Genomic DNA, 27011 nt, shown 5'->3' on the forward strand with positions numbered 1-27011 from the left:
TCTTTAACACTCTTCACCAAGGCTACCCACTTTGCTTCTCATAGCTTACAAGCTGCCCAGGTGTCCAAGTCATCCCAGATCCACGCTGACTGCATCAGCTGCTCTACAGAGCTCTGGCACATCTCTACAGGTGACGTTCAGGATCAGAAGAACAGTCTAAAAAAATCCTGCTGCAGGTTCAATATACGTTTGATACCTGTGTAAAGCCTCCTAAACTCATAGCTGGGTATCAGGCTCACTCACATCGTATTTCTTTGCATATTTTATAATAAGCACTGTTTGAAAAAATGTAGACACAGCTTGGAGCTCGAAGTCATTTCAGAATATGACAGTGCTCTACTCGGCTTCTTTGAAAGGTCTTTCTAAATTTATTTATTTACTTATTTATTTATTTTTTATAAAAGCAGGGCTTATTTAAAGATAAATCAAAATAGCCTTGGAAGTTATTCTGGGATTTCATCTCCCATGTGTTGTTGCATCATACAGAATCACAGAATCACAGAATTTCTAGGTTGGAAGAGACCTCAAGATCATCGAGTCCAACCTCTAACCTAACACTAACAGTCCCCACTAAACCATATCCCTAAGCTCTACATCTAAATGTCTTTTGAAGACTTCCAGGGATGGTGACTATACATGATAAGGAAATTCCTTCGGGCTCTAAATAAGCCTATTATTGTTTAATCTCTGATGGGTTATTTGGAAATCCAAACAATACATCTTTTGTGCACTTGCAGAGTACAAAAGATCACTCCAGATTTCCAAGATGTAACAGAGGCTTAGGAAAGCATAAAGGAAAGCAAAGGAAAGCGAGGGGAAGGGGCAATGTCATTTGAACTGTCTGCTGAGAAGTAGTATTAAAAAAAAAAAAAAAAAAAAAGAGTTTCTCTGTGGTCCCTGTACACTTTCCATGTGTCTTCAAATGACACATTTCCAGGGGTGACCTGTCCTTGCACTGTGAGTTGTATCAAATGCTTCCAACTAGCAGAGCTACCATGGTACCCATCGCCACCAAACACATCAGTGAGTCAGGCAGGCTGCAACAGGATAGTTCCCCAAGTCTTAATGGACAACCTTCCAGCGACAGAGGTTGTAACATTCATTTCTGCACCTCGGGAGTAGTTTATTCATCATTAAAATTCATCCAGCTCTGGAGAGGGGCACTGTGTGTAATGCACAACACGAAATCAAGGCAGAGGAGGCGGTAACAATTTGTCATCTTCTCGCTCTAGATTTTTACATTCATATAAAGTATATTCTGCACCAAATGTACAAGACTTCGACTTGTTCAGTGTATGCAATGCATGTTTGAAACACACCTATATAGCCTTTGACTCCTCTGATGCAGGCCTTGTGTATATGAATGAGGACAGAAAACAGATATACATTGTCATGCATGGGCAGCCACATAACAGAGGAAAAACAGAACCACAGGTATGAAAATTTAACCAATCATCGTTTAATTTAGCACAGTAAAAACTTCTTTACATATGTACATCTACTGACACACTTACACCAAAGGAAAAAGGACGGCAGAAAAATCATGACTGCTATCCCTCAATTATTATTTTTTTTACATAAAGCAAAACATATAGAGAAAATACACATTCTGCCTTTACTTCCTGCCTGACATTGCCAATATCCTGCCAGTGTTAAACAGTTTTGGCAATGAGCTTCCAACAGTCCTACAAGCCTCATATTCACAACGGTCTGCAGGCGTAAAATTCTGTTTTAATTGCCAGCCATCTCCTTAGAAGATGTAAAGCAACACAACAAACTAATTAATGCTTTACAAATTAATTACATTAATTACAAACAACAATTAATTTACAAATTAATGCTTTACAATGCTGACCAAGTCTAGGAATGATCAAATCCTCCTCCTAAGAACTTCTCTCAGATAAGTAAAAGGCCATATTCAGCTACGTACAGATTGCTCCTTCAATTCACAACTTAATGGATCAGGTCTCCTTAGGGCTGGTTGCTCTCCAAGGGCATCCTTGACTAACACAAATTAAGATGTTACCCTGTCCTCCTCTTGTGACAATGACTTTAGCGTACGCTGTGTGTTTGGTAATGTACAAATCACAGAAACCCTGTTGTTGAAAGCTCAACCAACTAAAGAAGACCACTACAGCGCAATTAGGATGAACATACATGTAAATATACTCATTTACCAACTTGCTTCTTGCAAGCATGTTAAACAGTGTTCTTTTCTTTACTAACTTTATAATCTAACCATCAAGTATATAATCAATATACCTTAGTCAAAACAAACAGTCAAGTGTTTATGAAGTACAGTAAAAAAAAAAAAAAGTCAGGCTAGAAAGCAGTAAATCAGTTACCAAGAGGAAAAATATTACACGTGAATCAAAGACTTGCTTTCCTGTTTGTGCTTTAACATGCTCCTGACCAAAAGTCACTGCAAGGCAAAACCTTCATTATACTCTATGGCACAGAGGAACTGTTTCTTTAGTATTTCTTTACTGCTGTACCTGGGGAGGTAGAGAATGTAGCTGCAGGTACTAACGTGAGGAAGAAAATTATCTGGATTTTCCCATCTAGGATCTTCAATGGTAAATTCTAAATATTCCAGTCCAAAGGCAGGGATTCGATCAGATCCTGACAAAAAAGCTAAACAAAGGGGGATGGAACAAAGGCAAGTTAGCAAATTAAAAACAAACAAACAAGAAAACGTCATCTGTGGATGAAAAACATATGAAGGAAAATCAGTGTAAATATATAACTATTTCCATAAGCTAATTGTTTTGTGTTGCTCAATTTGTACCCAATTATAATAAATTCTCTTGCTGATTTGTAATAATTATAAACCATCTTCTACTTTAACTTATATAGGCTTTGTGGACGAGAAAACCCAGGCTAGGTTTGATCTTCTACCTCTTAAAAGGATGAGGTAGCTTCCTTTGAGAAAGCTAAACTGCTTGTGTCAGCATGCAAGTTGGGGCCTCTGACCAACAACTGATATCCACAAAAGTAAGGGGTAAGGTAATTGCAAGATTCGAGGGTGTCAGATGCCTTTAAGCAAGCTTCAAGGGAGGTGAGAAGGGTCAGACCTGTGTCTGTATTATTCTTAGCATTAATCCTTTGTGGCATTCACTAGAAAATGGGGGGAAAAGCATGCTGAAAAGCAGTTTGGATCTACAGTATTTTTCACACACAAACGTCTAGATGTGTCTTGTGAGAGAGAGAGAGAAAAGGGCTATAGGAAAGTTTAGAATGTCTGAATATTACCAAGAAACTTTTTCTTTTTTTCTTCTGGGAGCCTGAAAAACACAGTCCAAAAATTCTTGATGGTTTGATGTGACTCTTGATAGTTTCTGTATATCACATTCTGTTAAAGAGATAAAAATAAAACTGGCTTTGTTATTTCCATTTTTATTTAAAGCAACAACAGTTTATCTGATAAATTTTATAATCCTGTTCATAGATGTTCAAATCCTCTTGACTGGAATCTGCTTGTTCATTTGTCTTTTGAAGATCCATATGACAATCCTTGAGCTACAATTTAATTTTTATCCCCCTATTTTCTTGTACCTAGCGTGGATTAGAAACGGACTCAAACCAATGTTACAAATGATTAAAAGAGTCCCTTGAGCTACTATGTTTGTGTTCCTGACCTACACATTCAATAAGAGAACAGGACTGAAGGAGGTTTTGCTCAGCAAACCTCCTTGTGCAAACCAGCAGAAAGCCCCTCTGCTTGTATCCAATACCTTTTGCAGCAGACGCCAGTCATATGTTGTGTGTCCCAGGAGAAGAACTTGGAGCTCAACAGGGAGAAGAAACATCTTCCAGCTTCTAGCTGGACAGCCTTTTAAAAAACCTTGCATAAAGTCCTCAAATGGCTTCCGCACTGATTCATTGAATACGTAATTCACGTATAAGTCAACAAATTCCTTCCTGCAAAAATATTTTGATTCAAACAAGTAACACAAGATGTGACTTTTGAAAAAGAGAAATACATAGAACTTTTTGTTTCCTTTTTCTTTACTCTGTTTGACCTGCTTTACTTTCAAAACTCTTTACTGAAAGCAGTCACCTGCATAACTCAGGCCATAGACTTGCTCTGTGTCCTCTGTGCTGAGGTTAATATTAACACAAATCCTCATTGACAGATTGCTCCTCTTCCATCACGTACAAGATACGTTTCGTACAAATAACTAAGCAGGGAATATTTTGCTCATTAAAAAAATCTTACAGAGGTGTACCTGATCTCCCAAACAAGTTGCCTGTATTTCCCTGAAAATGTTGTTCAGGGACATTTTACATATTTGTTAGGAACTTCCCTGAAAAGACCAGGTATCCCTGCATATGCCAACATCAGGATGACCAGGGATCCCTAAACTGCTGATGTCTGGCACACATACAGCATAAAGAGCAAGAACTGAAAGCAAACAAGTTATTGGACTGAGATGAACAGCACAATGTTGATGCTCAGTATTTTCAAGGAATATGTGGGGATGAGTATAGATACGACATTTTGTATACTCATAAGAGATAACAGGATAAGAAAAATAAAACTGACCTGTTTTGCTTAGTGACAGGGATGTTGGTACCATTTTCTTTAAGCTTAACCACGGAACCTCCTTCTCCCGGTATCTGCACAGAAAAGGAAAATATTGGATGCCTTATTTCTGATATATGTAATAGGCGTATGTGAGCTATATCTGTTACTCTTTCTTTCTGCAGGGCTTGACCCAGCAGTCTCGCTACTTTGTGTTTACAGACAAGTTTTTGTATCATTTGCAGTGGGATACTGTCTTGCCTCAGTTGCATGCTCGGCACATCTAAATGACACAGTGGCATCTTACCACGAAGGTCATGTCCTGGCTCTCAAGCTTATCCTCAGATTCTTCATTCAAAATACTCTGAAGATTCCTTTCAAGAAAAAAAAAAAAAGAAAAGAAAAATAGAGAAGAGACATTAAGATGATTCGTCACACGCTCAGATTCTGCTGAAAAGCATCCTTTGACAAGCAGTATTTAAATGCACATGCATACAGAGTCCTTGTACTCACACAGAACCTTCATAATGTGGCCCTAAATTGATTTATACACTTGGGTTCTACAATTGCCATGACTTAAGGGCAAATGCCTTGATTGCAAAGGATTCCAAGCAAGACCATCTCCATGCTCTGCAGGGATTTTACAGAGAACAATTCCAGTGGCAAGTGGGCTCAGATCACAGCTTTATCCTTCCAAAGACCATCTAGTAAGGAATTACGTGTGCATCGGTGGGATGATCTGGGAGAACTGCTTTATAGAACAGTGTCTCTCCAAGCATTGCTGGAAACCCGCAGTACACTGAGGGCTTTTCTGCACATTGACACAGTCACCGGCACTAGGGAAATGGTTCCTATCAACTGTTGATAGCACTTGTGTGTAAGCCAGGCTTCAGGTACCTAGGAGCTTGATGCTGGTGGCAGCAGCACCTCTTCCTGCAGTATCAGCCTGTTATCTCCTTTCTCAGTATGTGGGAACCCTGCACCTTGGTTTTCACATTTGACGTGACTGCAGCATAGGTTAATACTGCGCTCATCACTGCCTGCTTTAAAATCATCGTAGAAATTAGTAATAAATAATTAATTAAATAAATAAATAAAGTTGTTATTTCAAGTCCAAAGTACAGCTTGAAGTATTTATGAACCATGTATTGCTAGCATGGACTTAAGCTCACGTGGAGTGGCATCCCTACTCCTTCCAACTTCCAGGACTTGACTTTTTTTGTTTTGGTGATGCCAGCAGCTGTTTGATAGCTGTACTCCTGGCCAAGGAGCCTCCTTGGAAACACTGTGTTTTGTAGCAGCCCGGCAATGGCAAATATCATTGCCGCAGGCGTACCTAACACTGCTTTCATGATTTCTGTGCACATCACCAAACCAGGAGAGCTGCCTGAACTGTAGTTTCACCACAAATTAGGAAATCCCTTAGGCATCTCCCAGCTTAGGACACTCTTAGCTTGTACCTGCCGACTGCTGGCATCAGCTCCTTCAGATCCTCCAGGGTGGGCGCGATGTCCAACATCTTCTTGAAGAGCGCGGTGGGGAAGGGGAAGGACACGTGGCACTGGTTATACAAAGCCATCCCACACAGGATCCCGATCAGGACAAAAGTGTCATCGTGGCTTGGCACCTAGTTAAAAAAAAAAAAGCAGAAGAAATCCTAACTTTGTCTTTCCTAAAGCCCATTTCCCTCGCAGCGGGGCCGCTGCGCCGCCTTACCTGAGCGGGGAACCAGAGCAGCCGGGAGGGGTAGTGGCGGAAGGCGCCGCTCTGGGGGTCGCTGAAAGCCCTGGCGGCGACGGTGAAGAGCTCCCGGGACAGCCCATCGAAATCCTGCCCCTCCTCGCCCACGAACACCACCTGCGGGCCGCGGGGAGAGCCCTGTGAGGAGAGGAGCCGACCGCCGCCCGGAACCCATCGCGCCCTGCCCGCCGCGCAGCCCGGCGCCTCCCGCCTCAGCACCGCGGCGCGGCCGCCATGTTGCGGGCAGGGCGCGGGGCCGTGGCGGCGCTGAGGCGGGCGGCGGGGAGCCGCGGGGCGGGCGGGCAGGGCGGAGGGCAGGGGCCGGGGCTGGAGCCCTCCCTGCTGCGCTTCTTGGTGTGCCCGCTCTCCAAGCGGCCGCTGAGGTGAGCGGGGGGGCCGAGCGGGTGCTGAAGGGCAAAGCTAAGTTATTCGCCTCTCGCTTGGAATTATTGTTGTTTTTCTCGTTCTTGGCCGCCCAGGTACGACGAGTCAGCTAACGAGCTCGTCAACGAGGAGCTGGGCATCGCCTACCCCGTCATCGATGGCATCCCCAACATGATCCCGGAGGCGGCCAGGAGAACGCAGAAGCAGGCTGAGGCCGTGAAGGAGACCTCAGGGCCCGCCGGGCCCCAGCAGTGAAGCGATGGCAGGAGGTGGCGTGCTGCCCTCCCTGCCCACGCTGACCGTCCTCGTCCCGCTCCTGTCCCTAGCAGGCCTGTTCTACGCCGCCGCGGTGGACGAGACCTTCCCGCAGGGCTGCACCAGCACCAACAGCTTGTGTTTCTACAGCCTCCTCCTTCCCATTACAATACCAGTTTATGTGTTCTTCCACCTGTGGACCTGGATGGGGATTAAGCTTTTTAGGCACAACTAGTGCAGTGCGTTTGCTAACCCACCCCCCGTGCTTCTCTAGAGCAACACAGTTTAATTTCACAGGGCGCTGCGGTTGATTTGAGAGAGTTCCCAGCTGGCACTAGTGACTGTCACTTTTCCTAGTGGTATCTGGAACTGTATAAAGTCTGCTGCAGCAAGCCCATTACTTAATTACTGCTAAGGAACATAGAGAGGAAGACTAACAAGAAGCATTAACTCTTTCTAGCATATCTCTTCAAGAACGTTCTCTGTTTCTAATGGTACTACTGAAAATCTTATAGGTGGCAGTTATCTTTGTTAGAAAAGACTGCACGCAGATTGAAATAACATCTTAGATAATAAGCAATGACAATGTGGCGGTATGAGTCTCTCTTTGAGTCATGAAGCTGTAATTTTGTTCATATGTCTTGAAGTGATGTGTGTATTGAAATGTATTTGTTCCACTGTCAGAAGAACATAAAATAAACTAGGCTGATGTTTAATAACAAGCTCTGAGTTAAATGAAAAAATTTACTTGGGATGACAGCCATGACTGTACATCCAGCAATTGCTTGCTTTTGTTTATGTATTTTTATTTTGTAAGAAAAAAATGGGCAAACAAAAGCATTGCTTGCTGCCCAAAAAAGGTATATTTGTGCATCTAGGGGTTTTGTTATGCAGAATCACCTACAACATATTTCAGTGTCTGTGTCAGAGATGTATGTCCTTATTGCATTTGTTAAGTGTGTCTGAGTGCACACGTTTGATAGCCATGCTGGGTCAGCTTAATTAAAGAAATGTCTCCTGCCAGGCTGGAGGAAAAACAGCTTACTGAGCCCAGGATTTGGTAGCCAAGTCAGCAGCTACAAATACTACATACGTATGTAGGGTATCTTTCCCCTTAATACAATCTCTTCCTCAGCATCTTCAGTAGAGAGCAAACAGAAGATACTTCTGCTAAATACTTCAACCTTCCCTGTTCCCGTTTACAGTAAGACTAGAGAGTGGAGTGACAGAATGTCCTTTACCTGCTGAACATTTCAGAAATGCAGCACAAAGTTGTAAGTGTTGCAGATCTTAGTAGTAGTGTCTATAGACAGTAGTGTCTGCTGATGAGACACTAATCAATCGATCAAATCGACCAAGTAGCTGCTGTGCAAATAATGGTGTGATCTACAGTATGAAAGGCAGCGTGCAGAAGAGGTGTATTTGAAGGCTGACTAGCAAACATCTGGGAACTTGCTGGGGCTCCTTCTATGATCAGTGGAGAGAGGCTCATCTAGAGGATAGTACAGAGCACAAGCCTTATTTTCAGTGTAAGAAGTTCCTATTTTAGCTGATTTACTAAGCAGGGGGAAGGAAGAGGAGCTCTAGAGGCTATTTGTGAATCTTTTCCTAAATGTATAGGAAGGAAAAGCTTTGACAGCTTTGGCCAGCAAGAAGTCTCACCTGGGAAGAAACAGAATCAGATAATGCCTAGGTGCAGTACCAGACTGACAGCCCTTGTGTTGGTGACAGAACACAGGCACATGGTCCTCAGCTCGGGGCAGGTGCTTGGATCCCACGTCAGCCAGCTAACTGCTTTTGCAGGGCAGGGCTAGTATTGAAGAAAACTAGCCTAGAGTCTTCAAAATCATTGTAGCAGTAATAGTGATGAACTTTGCCAATTACCAGTTTCCTGAGCAATCCTATTATATTATCCCAAAGCAGCTTCACAGGAAATAGCACTGCCACTTGGATTTAAATTATGCCCAGAAAGCCTAATGGCTATCTGGAACAGGAATGTAAAATACCACCTTCCTGATTTACTTTACATCCCCAGTGGAACTTCCTTATAATACTTCAGAACAGTGCAGTAATACATTTAGAGCTAACAAAACAACATATTTTGATATCTTACTTGTAACTTCATCTTGAATTCATCCTCTCGTGCTGTAATTAAACGAGACCGTATGTCATGCAGAAGGTGTTCTCGTCTGACACATAAAAGAAAGGGTATCTTGCAAATAAAGCCTGGCTGTTGAAGAATTACATAACCATTCATTAGAAGTGTGTTTCTCTCTTCTAAATTGTAAAAAATAAATACATAAATTGGTCACACTTACAAACTCGCCACATGCGTACAGACTGTCACAATCTAAATAATGAACCTGGATCTTGTCGTGCATGTCAAAGATGCATGGATATTTGGTCAGCATCTCTAGAGTACTCTGAAATATGTCCCTACGAAACATCACCTGAAATCACAAAGAAGAGAAGACATGATGATTTTTTTTACTCGCAAGATCAGAGTTCGGGGGTACGCGTAGAGATTGAACTGCCATCATCTATTTCTGAAAAAGGCCTTTGGTGTGTACATGACCACTATACCAACAGAATATGAACACTATACCAACATACCTGTACATGTACCAACATGTACGTACTTTGTACATGAACACTATACCAACAGAGAGGCACGCTTCATAAAAGTGGCTTCTAACCACTAGCATGAATGGGAAACTGATAAGGAGGCATCTGAATTTTTGCAGAACTGTCTGTGTAGGCAGACATGCATTACAGTATCCCAGGAATAAAACGGTAAGTTTATTCCTTGGGCTTCCTTTCTGGGCTGCAAGCTCACATTGCCAGCTCGCATCAAGCTTCTCATCAACCAGCATCCCCAGGCCCTTCTCCTCAGGGCTGCTCTCAGTCCATTCTTCCAGCCTGTATTTGTGCTTGGGGTTACCCTGGCCTAGGTACAGGACCTTGCACTTGGCCTTGTTGAACCTCATGAAGTTCACACACACCCACCTCTCAAGCCTATCAAGGTCCCCCTGGACCTTGTAAAAATAGTAAAAATGTCCTGGACACCCAAGTTAGACATATTGTTATTAAAAGTGAAGAAGTGAACCGTTTCACAGATTTTAATATTATTAACACTGTTTTTAGATGTAAGTAAATGGAAGTGCTCAATAGGGTTTCTCCATAAAAGTTTAAAGAGATCTCACAATAATTCTGTTAATTAAATATCATAAAATCTAGAAGTATACAAGCAGCATAGCAACCATCCTTCACACTCCTATTTCATACTCACCACCAGTTTGAAGCAAACAGATCTAAGCTGTTGGGAACAGCCCTGACTCTCTGAACCCTCTGAACCAGGGAGTCATCAAAGGAAAGGTACTATTGTAGTTGCTGAAATATTGAGACTGTAAATGGCTTGCATGATTTAGGACAGCCAGAGGAGTGGGAAAGTGCACTGTCACTTGGGTAGAGTTTAGAGTTGACTTCCATATATATTGATTTACAAAACAGCAGAGTAAGTGTTTTGTGCTGCTCTAAGATTTTATACTTACTTCATGTCTCCTGTTGAATAAATTTGTGACAATCCTTTTCGCTTCGGGCACGTAGAAGTTGTCTTCTTCTAGTCTGAAGCCAGTCCTGGTGTTCACCTGCATTGATAGACACAATATGAAAGGCAGAACTGCTGAGCTATGCATCTGTAAGCAGGACAGGACTAAGAAGAAACAGGACTCTCAGCAGAAATAGCTCTGAGACCCGGCACAGAAATGGAAGTATAGAAACACTACAACACTATAGAAGCACTCAACAGCGGCAAGTCACAGAAAACCATGTAAAAACTTGCAGGAACATGATTTTCATTTACAACAAAGACTCGTTACCAAGATTGCAACATGAAAGGTATTTTTGTCACTTTGTCTGTCATGTTGCAAGAGAATCTGAAGTTGCTCACTCACTTGCATATTTGTTGCCTGACAAAGATGTGATTTTGGGAGGGAAGGTGACCATGTAAAGCTGCAAACGATGTCACCGCTTACTGAGGAGTACCCTCCTGCACTTCTGAGTTTTATCCGGTGAATAGATTTAAGAGGATAATCTTAGAGGTCCAAGCCTGCATTCTCAGCCAAAAGGATACTGAATTCTGAACCAAGTTTATCAGTTCTCTGATTCACACTGAGTGCATGCTTGAACTTTCCCCTTTCCTAAACTTTGAAAATCTCAGCAAGAGAAACGATGTTTTTTTGAGAAGAATACAGATATTGTCCCCTCTCTTCCCCTTATTCACATGCAGCTAAACACGTTATAATTATTCTGTTTCAGAAAACTTCTAAAGTAACAGGCTCTTAAAGCATCCTACAGTATTGCTGTGACAGCCATGCTGTGCCAAATAGGTGGGCCATCATTTAAATGCTGTGAGCAGTTACTGGGGTGAGGGATCTCACTACCAGGCACCGCTGTGCTGCTTTTACATGGCAAGGGCTTGGTAGCAGGGGGATGCAGGGGTGGCCTCTGTGAGGAGCCCAGAAGCTGCCCTATGTCAGATAAGAGCCAGTTTCAGCTGCCTCCAAAAGGGCCCCTCCGCATTGCCCATGATGATAATTGGTGGGTGATCTGCCCATCCTTATCTCAACCCTAGAGCCCTTTCCATCGTATTTCTCCCCTTTTTTCTTTCAGGAGGGAAAGTCAGAGAGCTGTTGTGGTGTTCAACTGCATAGCATGGTAAAACCACCATAGCTACATCCATAGCTTGACATGCATCAAGGCATGCAGTCCTCACTGAAAGCATTCCCTCCCACCTTGAGGCTATAACATGCTTCAGTTCTTCATTTGTGCTCTAGGTGATCATGTTTGGCAGGGGCTTCGGACTAGATGATCTTCAGAGGTCCCTTCCAACCTCAACCATGGTTCATTTCTACAGTCAGCCAGGCACTGCTCAAGAGCATGATTTGGGGTAGGTAGCGTGACAGTAATAGGTAGGTAGTGGGACAACTCAACTCCTTCAAAGACATGCTAAAAAGATTCCTAAAGGAATGTCAAAGCACCATGTTTCCTCATAAGAAGGAAACACCGAAAATTCAACAAAGAAAAATGATTGAAATATTCTAAATCATACTGATGCATCCTGTCTAATCTGGATCCAAACACTTTCTCACCTGGTAAAGAATATGCAGTATTTGCAAAGCCTCATGCAGTTCAATGGGAGTCTGGTGTCCAAAGAGATATAATGGACTGTTGAAAATATATCTGAAAAATCGAGACATTGTGTTCTGCGAAAGCTTCTGATATATACGGACCAGATTCTTGAAAGATAATGTGTCTAGATTTGACCACAGGCATTCTGTAAATAAAACAACAGCTAGTAAGATACCCACCACAGGTAACATGCAAATAACTACCTTTTTTTTTTTTTTTTTGGATTAAGTTGCATTTTCCCTTCTTATCAACTGAACAAAACAAAATGCTTAATTTCATAGTACAAAATTAGTAAACCTCAGATTGAAAAACACTGTTTTTCTTGTGCCTGCTTTTTCTGTAGTAGTCCCCATATTTGTGTTTCTACCAAAAGCATTTTTTCCAGGCTGAACTCTGGAACAAATTACATCAACAATATTATCTCTTGTTCCATAGCCCAAAATGACCAAACATTTAATCATTCAATTCCATCAACTTCAAACCCTACCAAGAGCTTTCCGGTCCTTCTTCTGGAGCCTCAGAATGGCTTTTGCTAACAGCTGGAGAGAACGGTAAGAGCTGTCATCATCTCCCTGAAGAAGAAAAGGCAAAATCAAGTAGACTCTGAAATTTTCTGGTGAGATGGGAGATGAAGACAATGACGACAGCAAATTCACAATTCCATTTTGCACCTTCAGAATAATAAAAAAAAAGAAAAAGAAAAAAAAGGGATTAAAAATGCAATTGGGTTATGCCAAAGTAATCTATGATTTAGGTTAGCACAGAATTCGTTTCATTCACAAATCTTCCTTCACACACTAGGTCTAGGATACTACCTTTAAATTCAATTCCTGAATTAGTCAGTTTTCTGATTGATTTTGGGTAACTCATTCATCCACTTATTTCCCCCAATAGAAGACAGACAACTTCTTTCTGGGGTAATTCTGCCATCATTTCTCTTCATTGGGAAGCCCGGCAGCTTTTTGTAAAAGGGCTTATTCCCTGCATGAAGACTTTCATAAAACTTCACCTCTCCATGATTCAGCTTCAGCAGGGACAACAAACAAACTCTTCAAGAAGCTTCCTGAAAGGTTGGATTTTTTTTTTTCCATTCAGGTTGGAAAAGACCCCTAACATCATCTAGTCCAACCTTTAACCTAGTCCTAAAGCCCACCACTAAACTATGCTACTAAGGTCTAAATCTAAGGCTTCTTGAAGACCTCCAGGGATGGTGACTCAACCACTTCCCTGGACAGCACATTCCAATGCCACACAACCCTTCCGGTAAAGAAATTTCTCCTAATATCCAACCTAAACCTCCACTGGCACAATTGAGGCTATTTCCCCTCATTGTATCACTTGATGCTTGGGAGAAGAGACCAACCCTCACCTTGCTACAACCTCATTTGAGGTAATTGTAAAGTACAATAAGGTCTCCCCTGAGCCTTCTCTTCAAGCTGTACAACCCCAGCTCCCTCAGCCACTCAGAACAAGTCATAAGACTTCTCTAGACCCTTCACCTGCTTTGTTGCCCTTGTTTGGGCACACTACAGCACTACAATGTCTTTCTTGTAGCAAGAGGCCCAAAACTGAACACAGTTTTCAAGGTGCAGCCCAGAACCAAGTACAGGGAGGGGAGGGGAGGCAATATCTTCCCTGGTCTTGCAGGCCACACTATTTCTGATACAAGCCAGGATGCTGTTGGCCTTGTTGAACCTCATACAGCTGGCCTGATGCCATCAACCCAGCCTATCCAGAGTTCTCTGCAGAGTTTTCCTACCCTTGAGCAGATCAACACTCATGCCTAACTTGGTGTTGTCAACAAACTTACTGAGGGTGCACTCAATCCCCTCATCCAGATCATTGATAAAGATATTGAAGAAAAGTGGCCCCAATACCGAGGCCTGAGGGACTCCACTAGTGACCTGCCTCCAACTGGATTTAACTCCATTCACCATGACTCTTGGGCCCAGACATACAGTCAGTTTTTAACCCAACAAAGCGTACACCAGTCCAGGCCTTGAGCTGCCAGCTTCTTCAGGAGAATGCTGCATGAAACAGTATCATAAGCCTTACCAAAGTGTAGCTAGACCACATCCACAGCCTTTCCCTCATCCACTGAGCGCATCACCTTGTCATAGGAGATCAGGTTCCTCAGCCTTTGATAAACCCATGCCAGTCAGCATGATCACCTGGCTGTCCTCTAAGTGCTGTGAGATAACACTCAAGATAACCTGCTCAGTGAGCTCCCTTAGCACTGAACTCAGACTGACAGGCCTGTAGTTTCCCAGATCTTCCTTCCAGCCCTTCTTGTAAACGGGCATCCTATTTGCTGACCTCCAGTCAGCTGGGACCTCCCCTGATAGCCAGGACCACTAATAAATGATGGAAAGCAGCTTGGTGAACACTCCCACCTGCTCCTTCAGTACCTTCAGGTGGATCCCATCTGGCCTCATATGCTTGCATAGATCTAAGTGGACTAGCAGGTTGCTAACCACTTCCTCATGGATTATGAGGGCTTCATTCTGCTCCACATCCCTATCTACCAGCTCAGGGGGCTGAATACCTGAAGAACAACTGATCTTGCTGCTAAAGACTTAGGCAAAGAAGGCATTAAGTACCTCAGCCTTTCCTCATCTCTTATCAGTAGCAAAAGGTCCAGCGGGCACTGTCCCTAGCTGGCTCACTCAATAGCTCCGTCAGGAAGTTATCTTCCACACACTCTAGAAACCTCCTAAACTGTTTCCTCTGTGCTGGGTTGTATTTCCAGCAGACATCTGATAAGTTGAAGTCCCCCATGAGAACAAAGGCTAGCAATTACAAAACTTCTCCCAGCTGTTTGTAGATAATTCGTCTGCTTCTTTGGCCTAGTTAGGCACTCTATAACAGACGCCCACCAGGACATCTGCCTCATTGGCCTTCCCTCTGATTCTCAGTCATAAACGTTCAATCCTGTCATCACCGTTATTAATCTCAAGACAACCCAAATGCTTCCTAACATATGGGGCTACCCCACCACTTCTTCCTTTTGTGATTTCTAACCTGCCAATATCCCTCGTGCCTTTGGTACCACATGGTTCTCCATCCCCTACCTCAACAGGGGTGGTAGACCAATGGACCTTGCTAGCACACTGTTCTTTAACCATTGTCATATCACCCCTAGGCTTGTCTCTGTCAAGCCTGGTTTTATCCCCTTCCCCTTTCAAATCTAATTTAAAGCCTTATCAGTGAGCCCTGCTAATTCCTGAGCAAAGATCCTTTTTTCCCCTTAGAGACAGGTGAACACCATCCAGTGCCAGCAGGCCAGGTGTCTTGTAAAATGACTGATGGTCAAAAATTCCAAAGTTCTGCTGGTGACACCAGGCTTGGAGCCAGATACTGATTCGCTGACTTTTCCTATTCCTCAACTCATCAATTCCTGCAACTGGAGAGAGGGGAAAACACCACCTGTACTCCTGACCTCTCAAAAACTATGTCACAAGGCCCTGAAATCTCTTTTGATTGTCCTCAGACTTGGTCTTGAAGCTTCATCTCTGCGTACGTGAAAAATAACTGACAGCTAATAGTCTGAGGGTCAAACCAGGGCAAGAAGCTTTCTCTTCACATCCCTAATCCGGGCCCTGGGGAGGCAGCAGACCTCCCTATGAAGCAGATCTGTCTGCACTTTGGGCCTTCTGTTCTCTTCAGAAGGGAGTCTCCCACAACAGTGACCTGTCTTTTTGTCTTGGTGGGATCTATTTTAATGCAGGTGATGTTTGTGTCACATCCAAGCCAGATGTACCGCATTCCCCAGTGTTGCTCAGATCGACCTGCAAAGCTTCACACCTATTGTGCAGGGGCACCTGAGAAGGTGGGAAGTTCCTAAGGGGACGAGCCTGCTGCGCCAGACCAGGACTTGTTGCCATTGCCCCTTATTCTCTAATCGGTGCATGTGAGAAATGCCTTGCATGCCCTGATCCCCCACTCTGCTGCAGAACACCTCTGTCCTGCATTTGCTTTGTTTGTGAAAGACTGGGAAAACCTAAACCTCTGGGGAAAATAGCAGTCAGACCTAGAGCTCCTTGGTGTCCGTGTAGTGAGAATTCTTACATCAAATTCTTACCTCCTGGTAGAGTGATGTCTTGTTGCTGATCTTCTTATAAAAGCATTGCACTGCTCTCATGTCTACACCTGAAATTTCTTTGGAAGTTTTGAAATGTGTGTCTCTGTCACAAAGGAAAAAAAAAATCAAATGAGCTGTTTTTTGTTACTGACTGAACAGTGAAGCACCCTAACATCAGAAAATACTTAGAATTAAGCCCCAACTCCAGCGAGTACAGCTTCACCTGTTTTATAAAAATATTCTCACTGTGGTGTGTCCTCATTGATATTCTGTCATTCCCATCTTGTCTAGTGATGCACTGTTAATAACTGTTAATAACAGGCTTGCTTGTATTTCACCCAAAAATGAATTGCACTTCAGTGCTGGGAGGAGCTGTTATGGACTGTAATAAAGTGGGAGCTGTAATATTGCCTCACAAGATTAAAATCATCCATCAATTGTCACTATGGGATGGTCTGCTAGAATATCAGCTTCTACAGCAAATTTTGGTAGGAACTACAGGATAAAAAATAATTTTAGTTCAGGCTTTTCCTTGAAAATGCAGACTTGCTTCTTGCAAATTCAGATGCAACTATTCTTCTCTACATACATAGCTTAAAATAACACTTTGTGATCAGTTTATGTTAAGCAAATATTTTTTATGTCTATGTCAGCACACATTACCCCTTCTCCAGGAAGCTTCCATTGATGCAAGCCTCAGATGAAAAGATCAGTCTGATATTCCTGAGTAAGGGAAAAAAAAAAAAAAAAGCAAAGAAAAAAAACAATCCTTTGAACAAAAGTAGCAACTTCCTTATTTAATTCTGAAAGAACAAAAGCCATGTGTACAAGTGTATCTCCACATAACCACATAAAAAATCTTAACAACACTATATTGAGAGCTTTTACTCAGTCTCTAGACTGGTTTAACTTTGTCAGCTCTTCACCAATTTAACAACCAATTATTGCAACGAGAAGGACTGGCTTCCAAAACCAGGCAGTACATCTGTTCTGTTCTTTCAAAAGGGTTATCAAGGGGCTGTTGCTTATGAACACATGTTTTTCCTATGAAAAAATGAAGTAAGAATTTCTGGTACAAGATATGGCCCTCAGCTAAATTCTCCAACATCAGTTCCTATAACAGTCTTCAAAGAATAGTAATTTTTAGGGAAAATTATATGTAGGGAAAAAAAAAAATCAACACCAGCATTCTGACTTACTTTTTTATAGTTTCCCAGCGTTTTGGACGGGAATTAGAAATCCATGCATCCACTTCATTCTCCTTCAGAGTTGCAATTCCATTCAAAGGATAGGAATTCTGTATGGAATGCATGAATATGTGATGAAATTTAAGGTATAGCAGATGTGATTCTTTTTTTCAAGTCAATCACTACAAGAACATCTCAGCCTAAATATAAATAAATTAATGGTCATCCAGAGTGACCCAGATGCAGAAAACATAGAACAGAAATATAATTGCAATACAAGTCTGTTTCTGATGTAGGCATGAAAAGAACTGCAAAGAGACTTATCTTTAGTTGGAGCATTAAAAGCAGAATAGAAAAATCAAAAGCTTCCAACAGTATTGTGAACAATGGTAAAACTACTGTAAAAAAAAGCTGTAAACAAATATGTACATACCCTTTCCTTCAAACAAAGCACAATACTCTCATTTTCTTCTGATGTAGTTTCAATCACCTTTTGTGAGGTATTGTTTTCTGTGAAAGAATAAAAAGGTTTTCAAACAGTTGAAAACAGTCATTGTTACATAGAGTTCAGTGCACAGAGGTGGCATATTAAAAAAAAAGACAGCAGCTGACTATCTAAAAGTTGATTCCTTGAGGCCATTACTCATGGTGATAAATCAAATAGCAAATAGATTTACACATTGCTAGACTGTGTTTGGGACTATCGAGCAAGCATGAGATAACAGTCTAAGCAACTAGAAGCCATTAGCTTTCTAGTGTAAACTGGAAATCAAGAAATCAAACTGAACTGAACAAATTAATACAGTTTGTACACATCTGCAGTGTTCATTACCCTGACAGGATTTTCCATTATCCACTGGTGAATTGATGGGAAGTGGTATCAACTGATTAGCTGTTCTCTCATTTCCCGGCTGTCCTTCATCAGAACCAAATAAATAGACTTTGTCCAAGGAGGGGACATAGACCAGGGTGTGCTGTCTGTTCAGAAAAAGAAAAATGGTCAGAATAAGTTAATACCTCTGAACTAGTTAGAGTACAATTTACAAAAATGTTTTCAGAGGGGATAGCTGAGGCTTGTCTTTAGAAGTCATAACAGTCCAGCCATAGAGTCCCTTTAACTGAAGCCATAGGACCCTTTCCTTCTATAAACATAGTAAAAAAGTAAAAAAATACAGACTCAAATTTCCTATACTATCCCTGAATGTTTATGGTTTACCCTGCATTAAAATAAATAAATAAATAAATAAATAAGTGTTATGCCTTGCTAAATTCCTTCCATTTTTTCCAAGTGCAATTTCCACACTGCTGAGTCTGATTCAAAACCCAGGAAATTCAACGGGAGACTTTTTCTGTCCCAGTTCCAGAAAGGCAGAATGAAACCGGGTCATTTTCACCATTTCTTGGTTCTTTCTAAGGTTCCACCCAGTCTTTTGAATTAGATTGGAACTCAATGACTTTTCTGACTTAGCCTTTTGACAGTCTTCTGTCCTTTGGAACCCAGCACATCCTTCATTTCTTGGAAGAGCAAGAGCCAAGGACTCCTGCTGGTTTTTGCAGCCCTCTCCCCCTGCTTGACACTTGCTGAGGGTTCTGATTTCACAGGGTTTTTGGCAGAAGGGTGGCCTGATCAGGAAGATCCCTGAGAGAGCTGAACATACAGGGATTTGAACATATTGGTGACTTTCATCCCTGCTGTGGTTCAGTGATTTCCCTAAAACTCAGACCTCAAAAGACATTTTATTAAGGTACTTTCCTACCTTCCACAGGCAACCTGCGAAACTTTTGCTCCCCACAGCTCAGCCACTACACGAGGTGTTAGTTCATTCCGGGTGGAGTTGTGGCCAAGCTGGCCAGCCCCTCCTGCTCCAAACGTGCACACCAAGCCATCCTTGAAGATGAAGAAACAAACAACAGGATCTCTGCATTATTAACAGCATTCAGATGGTCACCATCAAGAGAGAGACCCAGCAAGACACAATATGCATTATGGACCTTTTCTCAAAACATCCCTCATTGAAACACAGTTCACTTCTCATCAAGCCTAATCTGATGCTGTTTTTATGCCCAAATCCTTTAACTCCTGGAAAAAAAAGAAAAAAAGAAAAAAAAAACAAACCCTCCTGAGAATAACTCCCTGTTGTTTAAGAATTTTATTGTATGAGTTAAACCTAGCGAATGACCTATTGCTCTCATTTACTCACAGTATGCTATATATATATATATATATATATATATATATATATATATATAAAAAAAAAGTGTGTTTAAAAAGTATGAAGTATTGAACAGCTTCTCTTTGCCCCAGGATTATCATTCACCATCTCTCTCCCTGTTTATGCAGATGATATGAATCTGAGCAAAGGCCAATTTTCCCACTACCACAGTTAGTCTGCCTTCGGGATCATTCATATCCAGAGTCTGATGGAAGCAAGCGTTGCCATTCCAATTTCTCTGTGTTGAGTTTTAACAGTGCATCTTTTCTCCCAGCATTTCTCAGGTGCTGAGTTTCAATTTCAGACTCACCTTGGAGAGAACTGCAGTATGATCTGCCCCACATGAGATAAATACAGTCTTCCAGTGCTCTAATGCTTCGATGTATGATGGGTAGTCCTTGTCTGGAAAGAAAATAGAGCATAGATAAAGTGAAAGCATACTGGAGTGTAGAAATAAAGATTTAGAAAATACTTTTTTTTTTTTTTTCATTTTACAGTCCTATCTTACAGCAATTCATATATTTGTGACTTGGTTTCAAGGTTTTTTTTCTACCCTCCACTATAACGTTCTCTTTCTCATAATGTTCTGTCTGGTTCATAGTTTTTTCTCTGTTCAGTTACACTAGGTCTGAAACAAAATGCAACGCTTTCAGGTTTGTTGGACAAAAGGTACTTGGCCTCAAAACATCTGATTTTCAAGGAGTTGAACATATTCAACAACTTCAGGTTCTTTCTGGCTAAGGCAACTCTGCTCTTGCCTTCCAAGTTTGAAGACAGTGGGTCACTTCAATTATTTTCTCACCTTATTTTCACAGAAAATTAAAGAAGGCAAAGAGGTATAAAACGAATCTCTTTCATGAAAGATTGCCTGGAAAGAGACATATGGTTTTAGGAGCCCAGGCTACCCACTTGGCCACATAAAATGATGACAAAATGATCTGTAGATATCTAACACCTAAATCCCTTGACCCTTCATGCATTTTCTGGTCAGGATGCAATAGCTTCAAAAGAAAAAACTTATCTAGATATACTCACTTCCAAAGTCCCTACCACCCACTGCTGTTCCAAAGAGATTTGGCACTCTAGAACAATTCCTGTGTGTGCAGAAAGTTCACTGAGCAGGAAAATACCTTTCTATTGCTTTGCTCTCAAACTGCTTTATTTTCTTACCTTCTGTGTGTCCAAGTCCCAGCTGTCCAAAGTTGTTCTTTCCCCAGGAGTACACGGCTCCAGAGAGTGACACAGCAACGCTGTGAGCTCCTCCAGCAGCAATTTGAGCAAGTGGGATGCCCTTTAGTCCTTTCACCAGCTGCGGTGTGGAGGTGAGTGTCACTTGTCTCCCCACTCCAAGCTGTCCACGGGTGTTCTGGCCCCAGGTAAAGAGCTCACCTCCTTCACACGTGCAACAAAAGAAAACAGCTCTGTGTCATGCTTCCCTTGAGTCTTTGTACTCTGGGAATGGGAGTGAGAATCAGTGCTGGTTTCAGAGATCTGGCTCCTAAGCGCTAGGAGTACAGCAGCAGCAGCAGCAGCCAAATCTCCCTGTCTGCTTCTGCCCCCTTCAGGGCAGTGCCTGTGTGACTCAATGCAGCAAGAGCAAAAGCAGGGTGTTGCCTCTATTGCCATACTTTTATGAACCAAAGAGCTCAAACGTAAAAATGTGCAGGTCTGGTGAGCATAGGGCGGGGCAGCCACGTCTGCTCTCCACAACGCACCTTTGAGGAGGGGCAGTGCTGAGGAATTGGGGAAGGACAGATCTGCAGGTCCCCGAGAGCTGGGGAGGAAGGGCAGTGCTGACAGAGAGCAGTTTGTGTCCCCTATCCACTGCTCATTACTCGCTGGTGGTGTCACTAACTACTGCACACGGTTCAAGGTCTCCCTTCTGAGCGAGCCTGTCAAATGGGACTCCCATTTGGAGAAGAGGTGTGCATAAAAGAGACTACCTCTGCACAGTGCCATGGCGTGATGGTCCCCGCAGGTTATTTGAACAACTTCTTGGTTTCCCAGTTCTTTCACCAGCCTACGAAGATAAGGAAAAAATACCAAATCAGAACAGATGCTGTGCCATGAGACTAAGTAAAAGGAGGAGGATCCTCTGCTCACCACGACCTAGGATGTTTAGCAGTACTTATATAGAAAAATATCGGTCGTCTCTCAGTTGATTCACCCTGCTCTTATACAAGCCTCCTTCAGCTGCACTAACTGATTTGATTGTGGTTCGTGACAGAGGAAGCTGAAAGAGAATCAGTCTCATCCCTGGGCAAGTTAAGAGCAAATTCCATAAATGATATCCTGCTATTTCATTTGTAGATGCTGGTCACCCTCACAGATTAACCAGAAGGTGGTGAGGTTTAGGTGGGCCTGGGTCTTTCACACACAGCTTTCCTAAACCACGTGTAGTTCACCTGTCATTTGCAAACTGGTGTATCTATTTATCCTTACTGAGTTCTGAGAGGAACCTGTACTGTCAGTATCTCAAACAGCTCAGATCTTAGTGTTACCCTCGAGATCAGAGCATTTCTTGCTGGTTAAAAAAAAAAAAAAAAAAAAAAAAAAAAAAAAAAAAAAAGAGAGAAAGTTCTGAGTTTTAGAAATGCAAGTATTCTTGTTTCATTTTTGCAGTAAGAGCATGCCTAAGTTTCTTGACTGTTACCTTTAGGAAAAGGAGGCCATGTTCTATAACCATTGCAATGCATACTTTCACCCTGAGGAAGCTTCTTACCTTGGCTTAAAGCAGTCATCTGAAGATGCAGCCCAGTTTTTGGAAAGCTTCCCATCACAGGAGAAAAGGGGTGTATGTGTTTCATCGCAGTTTGGACATGTCGCCTTCTCCTTTCTCTGCAGCTGCACTTGTTCTACAGCACAGATAAAGACAGGCATGGCAGTCACACCAAGGAAGCAGGCACCTCAACCATCTCTGCTCCTCCCCCAGTATCTCCGTGTGCTACTGCTTTCACTGAGAGTTTCTGCTCCTTGGGAAGAAGAGCAACAAGCATAGGCAATAATTTCTCATGTCACTTGGGGCTTCAGTGTCCTATGCACTACTTTGTTGTCCTCCAGCCACTCCCCTGGCTGTCACTGGAAGACACCTCTCCATCTCTCAGATACAGGCTCTGAATACAATCCCTGACACGCCAGCAGAAGCACACGGATACTTTTGCACAGCCGTGGAGAGTATCCAAGGGAAAAAAAAAAAGGCACTTGCTGAGTTATCTGACTGCCCTAGATCCATCACACGCTTAGGCACAGGTTGCCTCGAAGCCAGATGTTTTGCAAGCAGCAAAATTCACACCTCGGCCATCCCACCGCCCACCCTTCTCACCTCCCCAGCTCAACCAACAGCATGCAGCCAGGCAGGGGCATCTCTCCCCATCACCCCCGTCTCCTCCCTGTCCCCTGGCTCCTGGCAGGGTCCCTGTCCCCCCACCCCCGGTACGCCGCCGGGTCCCCCCCCAGCACCTCCCGCTGCCGCCGGCTTCTGCTTTGCGCTGCGCTTCTGCTTCCCGGCCAGCTGCCGCCGCCGCTGCCGCTGCTTTGTCCTTCTCCCGGCCATACCGTGCCAGCAAGCAGCCCGCTACCGCTAGGCTGAGCCCCAGGCAGCTCCTTTATCCCTGCTCCCCGCCCCAGCCAGCCTCAGCTTTCGGGAAACGAAAGCGAAAGCGAAAACGAAAGCCGGGAGCCCCAGCAGCCAGGATGCTGCCGCCTGGAGGTGCTGAGCTGGGAAACGGGGATCTGCGCTCGAAAGGCTTTCCATTCTCACATGTCCTCTGCTGATGTCTGCTAAATCTCCCCCCCTGCCTCTAAAGGAGAGCACACGCAGGGCTACGTGACCGCCTTGTGCGATAAATGACGCCCGTGTTAGGGATCAGATGCATGGAAAGACATAAGAGCATCTTTATACCCAATACCTTTAACAGATGAACTAAATGCTTAAAAAAAATCATGCTGCTGAATGCTGAGCACAGCTGGGAGGATAGCAGGGTAAGGCGTGCTGTGAAAGTAGCACTAGGGACGTGATTTTACAGATTCTTACTGGCGTTGAGTGAAATGCTGCAGAAAAAAAAAAATACTGAGACAACAGAAGTGTTTAATGTGATACATTTAAATGAAGCAGAATGGAGTGAACAAAAAGGCACAGAAAGTCAATGTGGTGAAAAATAACAACAGGGTGGAGACGGAGAACACAGCCCTTTGACAGGGCTGGGGCAATGCTGTCCAGGGCAGGGCCCAGCCCAGGTCCTGCAGCACTCAGCATTAACCAGAGCAGTGCTGTGAGGCTTGGGACACCAAAGCACGAGCCGCAAAAGCACAGTCAAGTCCCTGTGCACCAACAGATGAGCTCATCTGTCCTCCAAAGAGAGCAAAGGAGCTCCAGACAAAGGCACAGGAATGTAGAGACTTGAGGGGAGGATATGAACAGAACAGTCACTAAAGCTCTTTCTTTCCTTTCAGAGCTACATCCATGAAGGTGAAAGTCACTCAGGGTACACACCGCAGTTCCCCATCGTACAAGTACCCCTGGGTCCTTGAGCAGAAGCAGTCCCACAGTTGGGTTTGCCTTTTGCCCACAGGGGAGCAAACAGCACTTGTCTTCCTAGCCTGTTGCCTGCAACACTACAGGGACCTCATCTCTTTCTGTGATACATAGGAAGGTCTTTTGACAATGAAATAGCAAGCTATGGCCTGTGAGGCCAAAGTATGGGCTGCAAATGGACACTAGAGGTCCCTCTGCACCAAAGCATGAGCTAACGAGTCCTCCCAAGGGAAGAAAGGTGCTCCAAGCAGAGGCACAGGAATCGCAGAATCATAAGGTTGGAAAAGATCTCTAAGACCATCAGTTCCAACCATTAACCTCGTACTGCCACGTCTACCACTAAACCATGCTTCTCAGTCCCTCTTTGGACATGCTCCAGCACCTCAATGTCTTTCTTGCAGTGAGGGGCCCAAAGCTGAACACAGGGTGAGGTGCAACCAAAAGCCAGAGCCAAGTACAGGGGGACAATCACTTCCCTGGGCCTGCTGGCCACGCTACTTCTGATACAAGCCAACAAGCTGTTGGTCTTCTTGGCCACCCGCCCCCAGTAGCCAGCACACTGCTGTCTGATATTCAGCTGGCTGCTGACCAACCTCCCCAGGTCCTTTTCCAACAGGCAGCTTTCCAGCACTCTTCCCACAGCGTTACCTGGGGGTGCTTTGCTCCCAGTGCAGGACCCTGCACGTGGCCTTGTTGAACCTCATGCACTTGGCCTCGGCCCATCCAGCCAGCCTATCCAGATCCCTCTGCAGAGCCTTCCTACATAGCCTCAAGCAGATCGACACTCCCACAAAATAAAAGTCCTCTCATCAAGCATGTATAGTTTTCCAGGGAAAGAAAGATTCACCACTGCTTTCGAATGGTATGACCTTATCTGACATCACCACAACAAAAGCTACATAATGAACAGTGAAAAAGGTGTGAAGAAGAAAGCAGTCACCAGTCTACCACCAAATTTAACCATTGTGCAACACATTAAAGTCACAAGACTTATATCAGGAAGCAATGTGCCCCAGCAAGTTACATATTTTGAGTTTATGTCAATAAATGGAGAAAGATAAGGAATGAAAACTTCTTCTATTTAATGAAGAATGATATTTGTGTCATCTCTATGCAATATTGACAAGTATGGGAGTCACCAGCTGGGCCTGCCTGTGCCACCACAGCCCCTGAGCACCCCACTGGTGCTGCGGGCAATGCCACAGCTGCCCCACAGCCCCTGGGAACAGCACGGAAGGATGAGCATGGGTCTGGGGGGCCTGGCAATGCCCCTGCACTGGCACAGCTCCTCCTCACTGAGCATTTTGGAGCACAGACCCTGCCCACAGGGCTCCGGCTCAGGCCTCAGTGGTGAGGCAGACCCAGACCTGCAGCAGGGGGGTGACCGTAGGAGCAGCTGGCTGAGAAATTTGGCTCCCCAGGGTCTGCCTCCCTGCCAAGACTTTCCCCTCTTGCTGGGTGCCCCATGACGGCCTTGTGACATCGCAGGGCCATCGGTGACAGCACTGTGGGGCTGCTGGCACCATCACCCGCTCAGCGTGCAGACAGCGGTGCTGCTGGTGACGGCCAGAGATCACGCCCAGAGCAGGAGCAGCAAAATGCTCAGCCTGGGGCTCTCCTTGCTCTTCCTGCTCTGCATGGCCTCTCAGCTCCCCAGCAGCCCTGGCTGTTCCAGCCGGCCCTCCTGGGCCACGGTTATGTGGGACGTGGCTCCCGAGGACCTGGAGCACCAGGGCATTGGCACGGGAAGCCAGTGCTCCTACCTGCCCTACCTTCTGGACCAGCTGTGGTCCTCCCTGGACATGCTGGATGGAGCTTTTTGGTCCATGGAGGTGCTCTATAGGAGCATCCCAGCCCTGTGCCTGCTTGGTGGGGTTTTCCTTGTAGGGATTTGCTTATGGAGGAAAGCCAGGAGATGCCAGAGAGAGGTGAGTATGGGGGTCAGGCAGGTCAGACAGTGCCAGGTTGCTGGGACTGCCAGGCCTTGGACTTTGGGTCAGTAATGGGTAGAACAAGGAGTAACAGCCCATGTGGTCATGAAGGACTCAGTAGGACCCTAAGGTGCCCTGGGTCTTCCCTGGACCTCCTCCCAGCCCTGGGAGGCAGAGATGGGTCTCATCCTCAGAAGAGCAAACAGGGACAGGCTCATGCCTGAGGGATAAAAATACGGGACCTGCCTGAGGCTTTCTTTGCACATCATGCTGCCTGGAGCAGCCCAGCAGGACCCAAAGTTCTCAAGAAGAAGCCAAGCCCAGCTGTAGATGTCTCTAGCCCTCCAAGGCCCATGTTCCTTTCATCATGCCCCCTTTGGCCTCTTGTTTCCAGGAGGTGAGCAAGACACCCTCAGCTTCCTCAGGGATGTGCTGCCACTGTGGGTACTCCTACAACAGCTATGAGGTATTACACCAGATGGAAGGAAACATTGTCCTGATGCAGAAGCACCTAAGAGAGCTGCAAATCTACCACCCAAAAGCTGGTAGGACTCAGAGAGCCAAAAGGAAGAGGAAGGTGGAAGACATGGAAGAGGACGAGAGCATTTTCTCCACCTGCCTGGAGAGCCACGGCTCCCAAAAAGGCTCTGGGAGGGAATCGGAGGGATTTCTCCCCAGTGAATAATGTGTGTGAAACAAAACAATGGGGGTTGCGTGTATTGTCTACACCCACCCCTGGCACACATGTCCCCTGGGAAAGTGGGAGAGGAGAAGGAAAGAGAAAAAGAACACGAGAGGTAATCTGAAGGGGGGAGCCACCACGCACCGCCTCCCAGAAGCAGATCAATGGCCAGCCAGTGTCTGAGCAATGGCTACTCTGGTTTTCAACATCTACAGGTTTTATTTCTTAGCATTATTTTGTGCTGTGATTCTAACACCGCTCCATGTCTGGGAGAGGCCACCAAAGCTGC

The 27011-nt window shown here is 44.3% G+C and overlaps 3 protein-coding genes across 5 annotated transcripts; 2 read left to right on the forward strand and 1 right to left on the reverse strand.

Moving 5' to 3' along the window:
* Positions 1–1437: 1437 nt before the first annotated feature.
* Positions 1438–23313, reverse strand: LOC101796809 (probable E3 ubiquitin-protein ligase HERC3). Of its 3 annotated transcripts, XM_038178627.2 has the most exons (23): positions 23035–23313; positions 22298–22430; positions 21519–21595; positions 20746–20967; positions 19886–19977; positions 19120–19250; positions 18195–18340; positions 17796–17872; positions 17375–17472; positions 16839–16898; positions 16176–16278; positions 12582–12765; positions 12055–12239; positions 10456–10551; positions 9223–9354; positions 9018–9134; positions 6242–6382; positions 5986–6152; positions 4833–4899; positions 4547–4620; positions 3735–3921; positions 3253–3352; positions 1438–2634 (listed from the first exon to the last, which is right to left on the reverse strand). In XM_038178627.2, the coding sequence occupies exons 1-23, from the start codon at positions 23126–23128 to the stop codon at positions 2420–2422; spliced, it is 2898 nt and encodes a 965-aa protein (XP_038034555.2). In that variant the 5' UTR covers positions 23129–23313; the 3' UTR covers positions 1438–2419. The 3 variants fall into 3 exon arrangements, with proteins under 3 accessions (XP_038034555.2, XP_071893153.1, XP_071893152.1); XM_072037052.1 differs by lacking the exon at positions 22298–22430 and having other exon boundaries at positions 23035–23211; XM_072037051.1 differs by lacking the exon at positions 9223–9354 and having other exon boundaries at positions 2283–2634.
* PYURF (PIGY upstream open reading frame) lies at positions 6383–7626 on the forward strand. Its single transcript, XM_038178628.2, has 2 exons — positions 6383–6648; positions 6745–7626. Exons 1-2 carry the CDS (start codon positions 6500–6502, stop codon positions 6902–6904), a joined length of 309 nt encoding a protein of 102 aa, XP_038034556.2. The 5' UTR covers positions 6383–6499; the 3' UTR covers positions 6905–7626.
* On the forward strand, positions 6909–7139 carry PIGY (phosphatidylinositol glycan anchor biosynthesis class Y). The gene has a single exon (XM_005019568.6). The coding sequence runs from the start codon at positions 6909–6911 to the stop codon at positions 7137–7139; it is 231 nt and encodes a 76-aa protein (XP_005019625.1).
* Positions 23314–27011: the final 3698 nt, after the last annotated feature.

The sequence above is a fragment of the Anas platyrhynchos genome, chromosome 4, assembly GCF_047663525.1.
Source record: "Anas platyrhynchos isolate ZD024472 breed Pekin duck chromosome 4, IASCAAS_PekinDuck_T2T, whole genome shotgun sequence".
Taxonomy (NCBI): domain Eukaryota; kingdom Metazoa; phylum Chordata; class Aves; order Anseriformes; family Anatidae; genus Anas; species Anas platyrhynchos.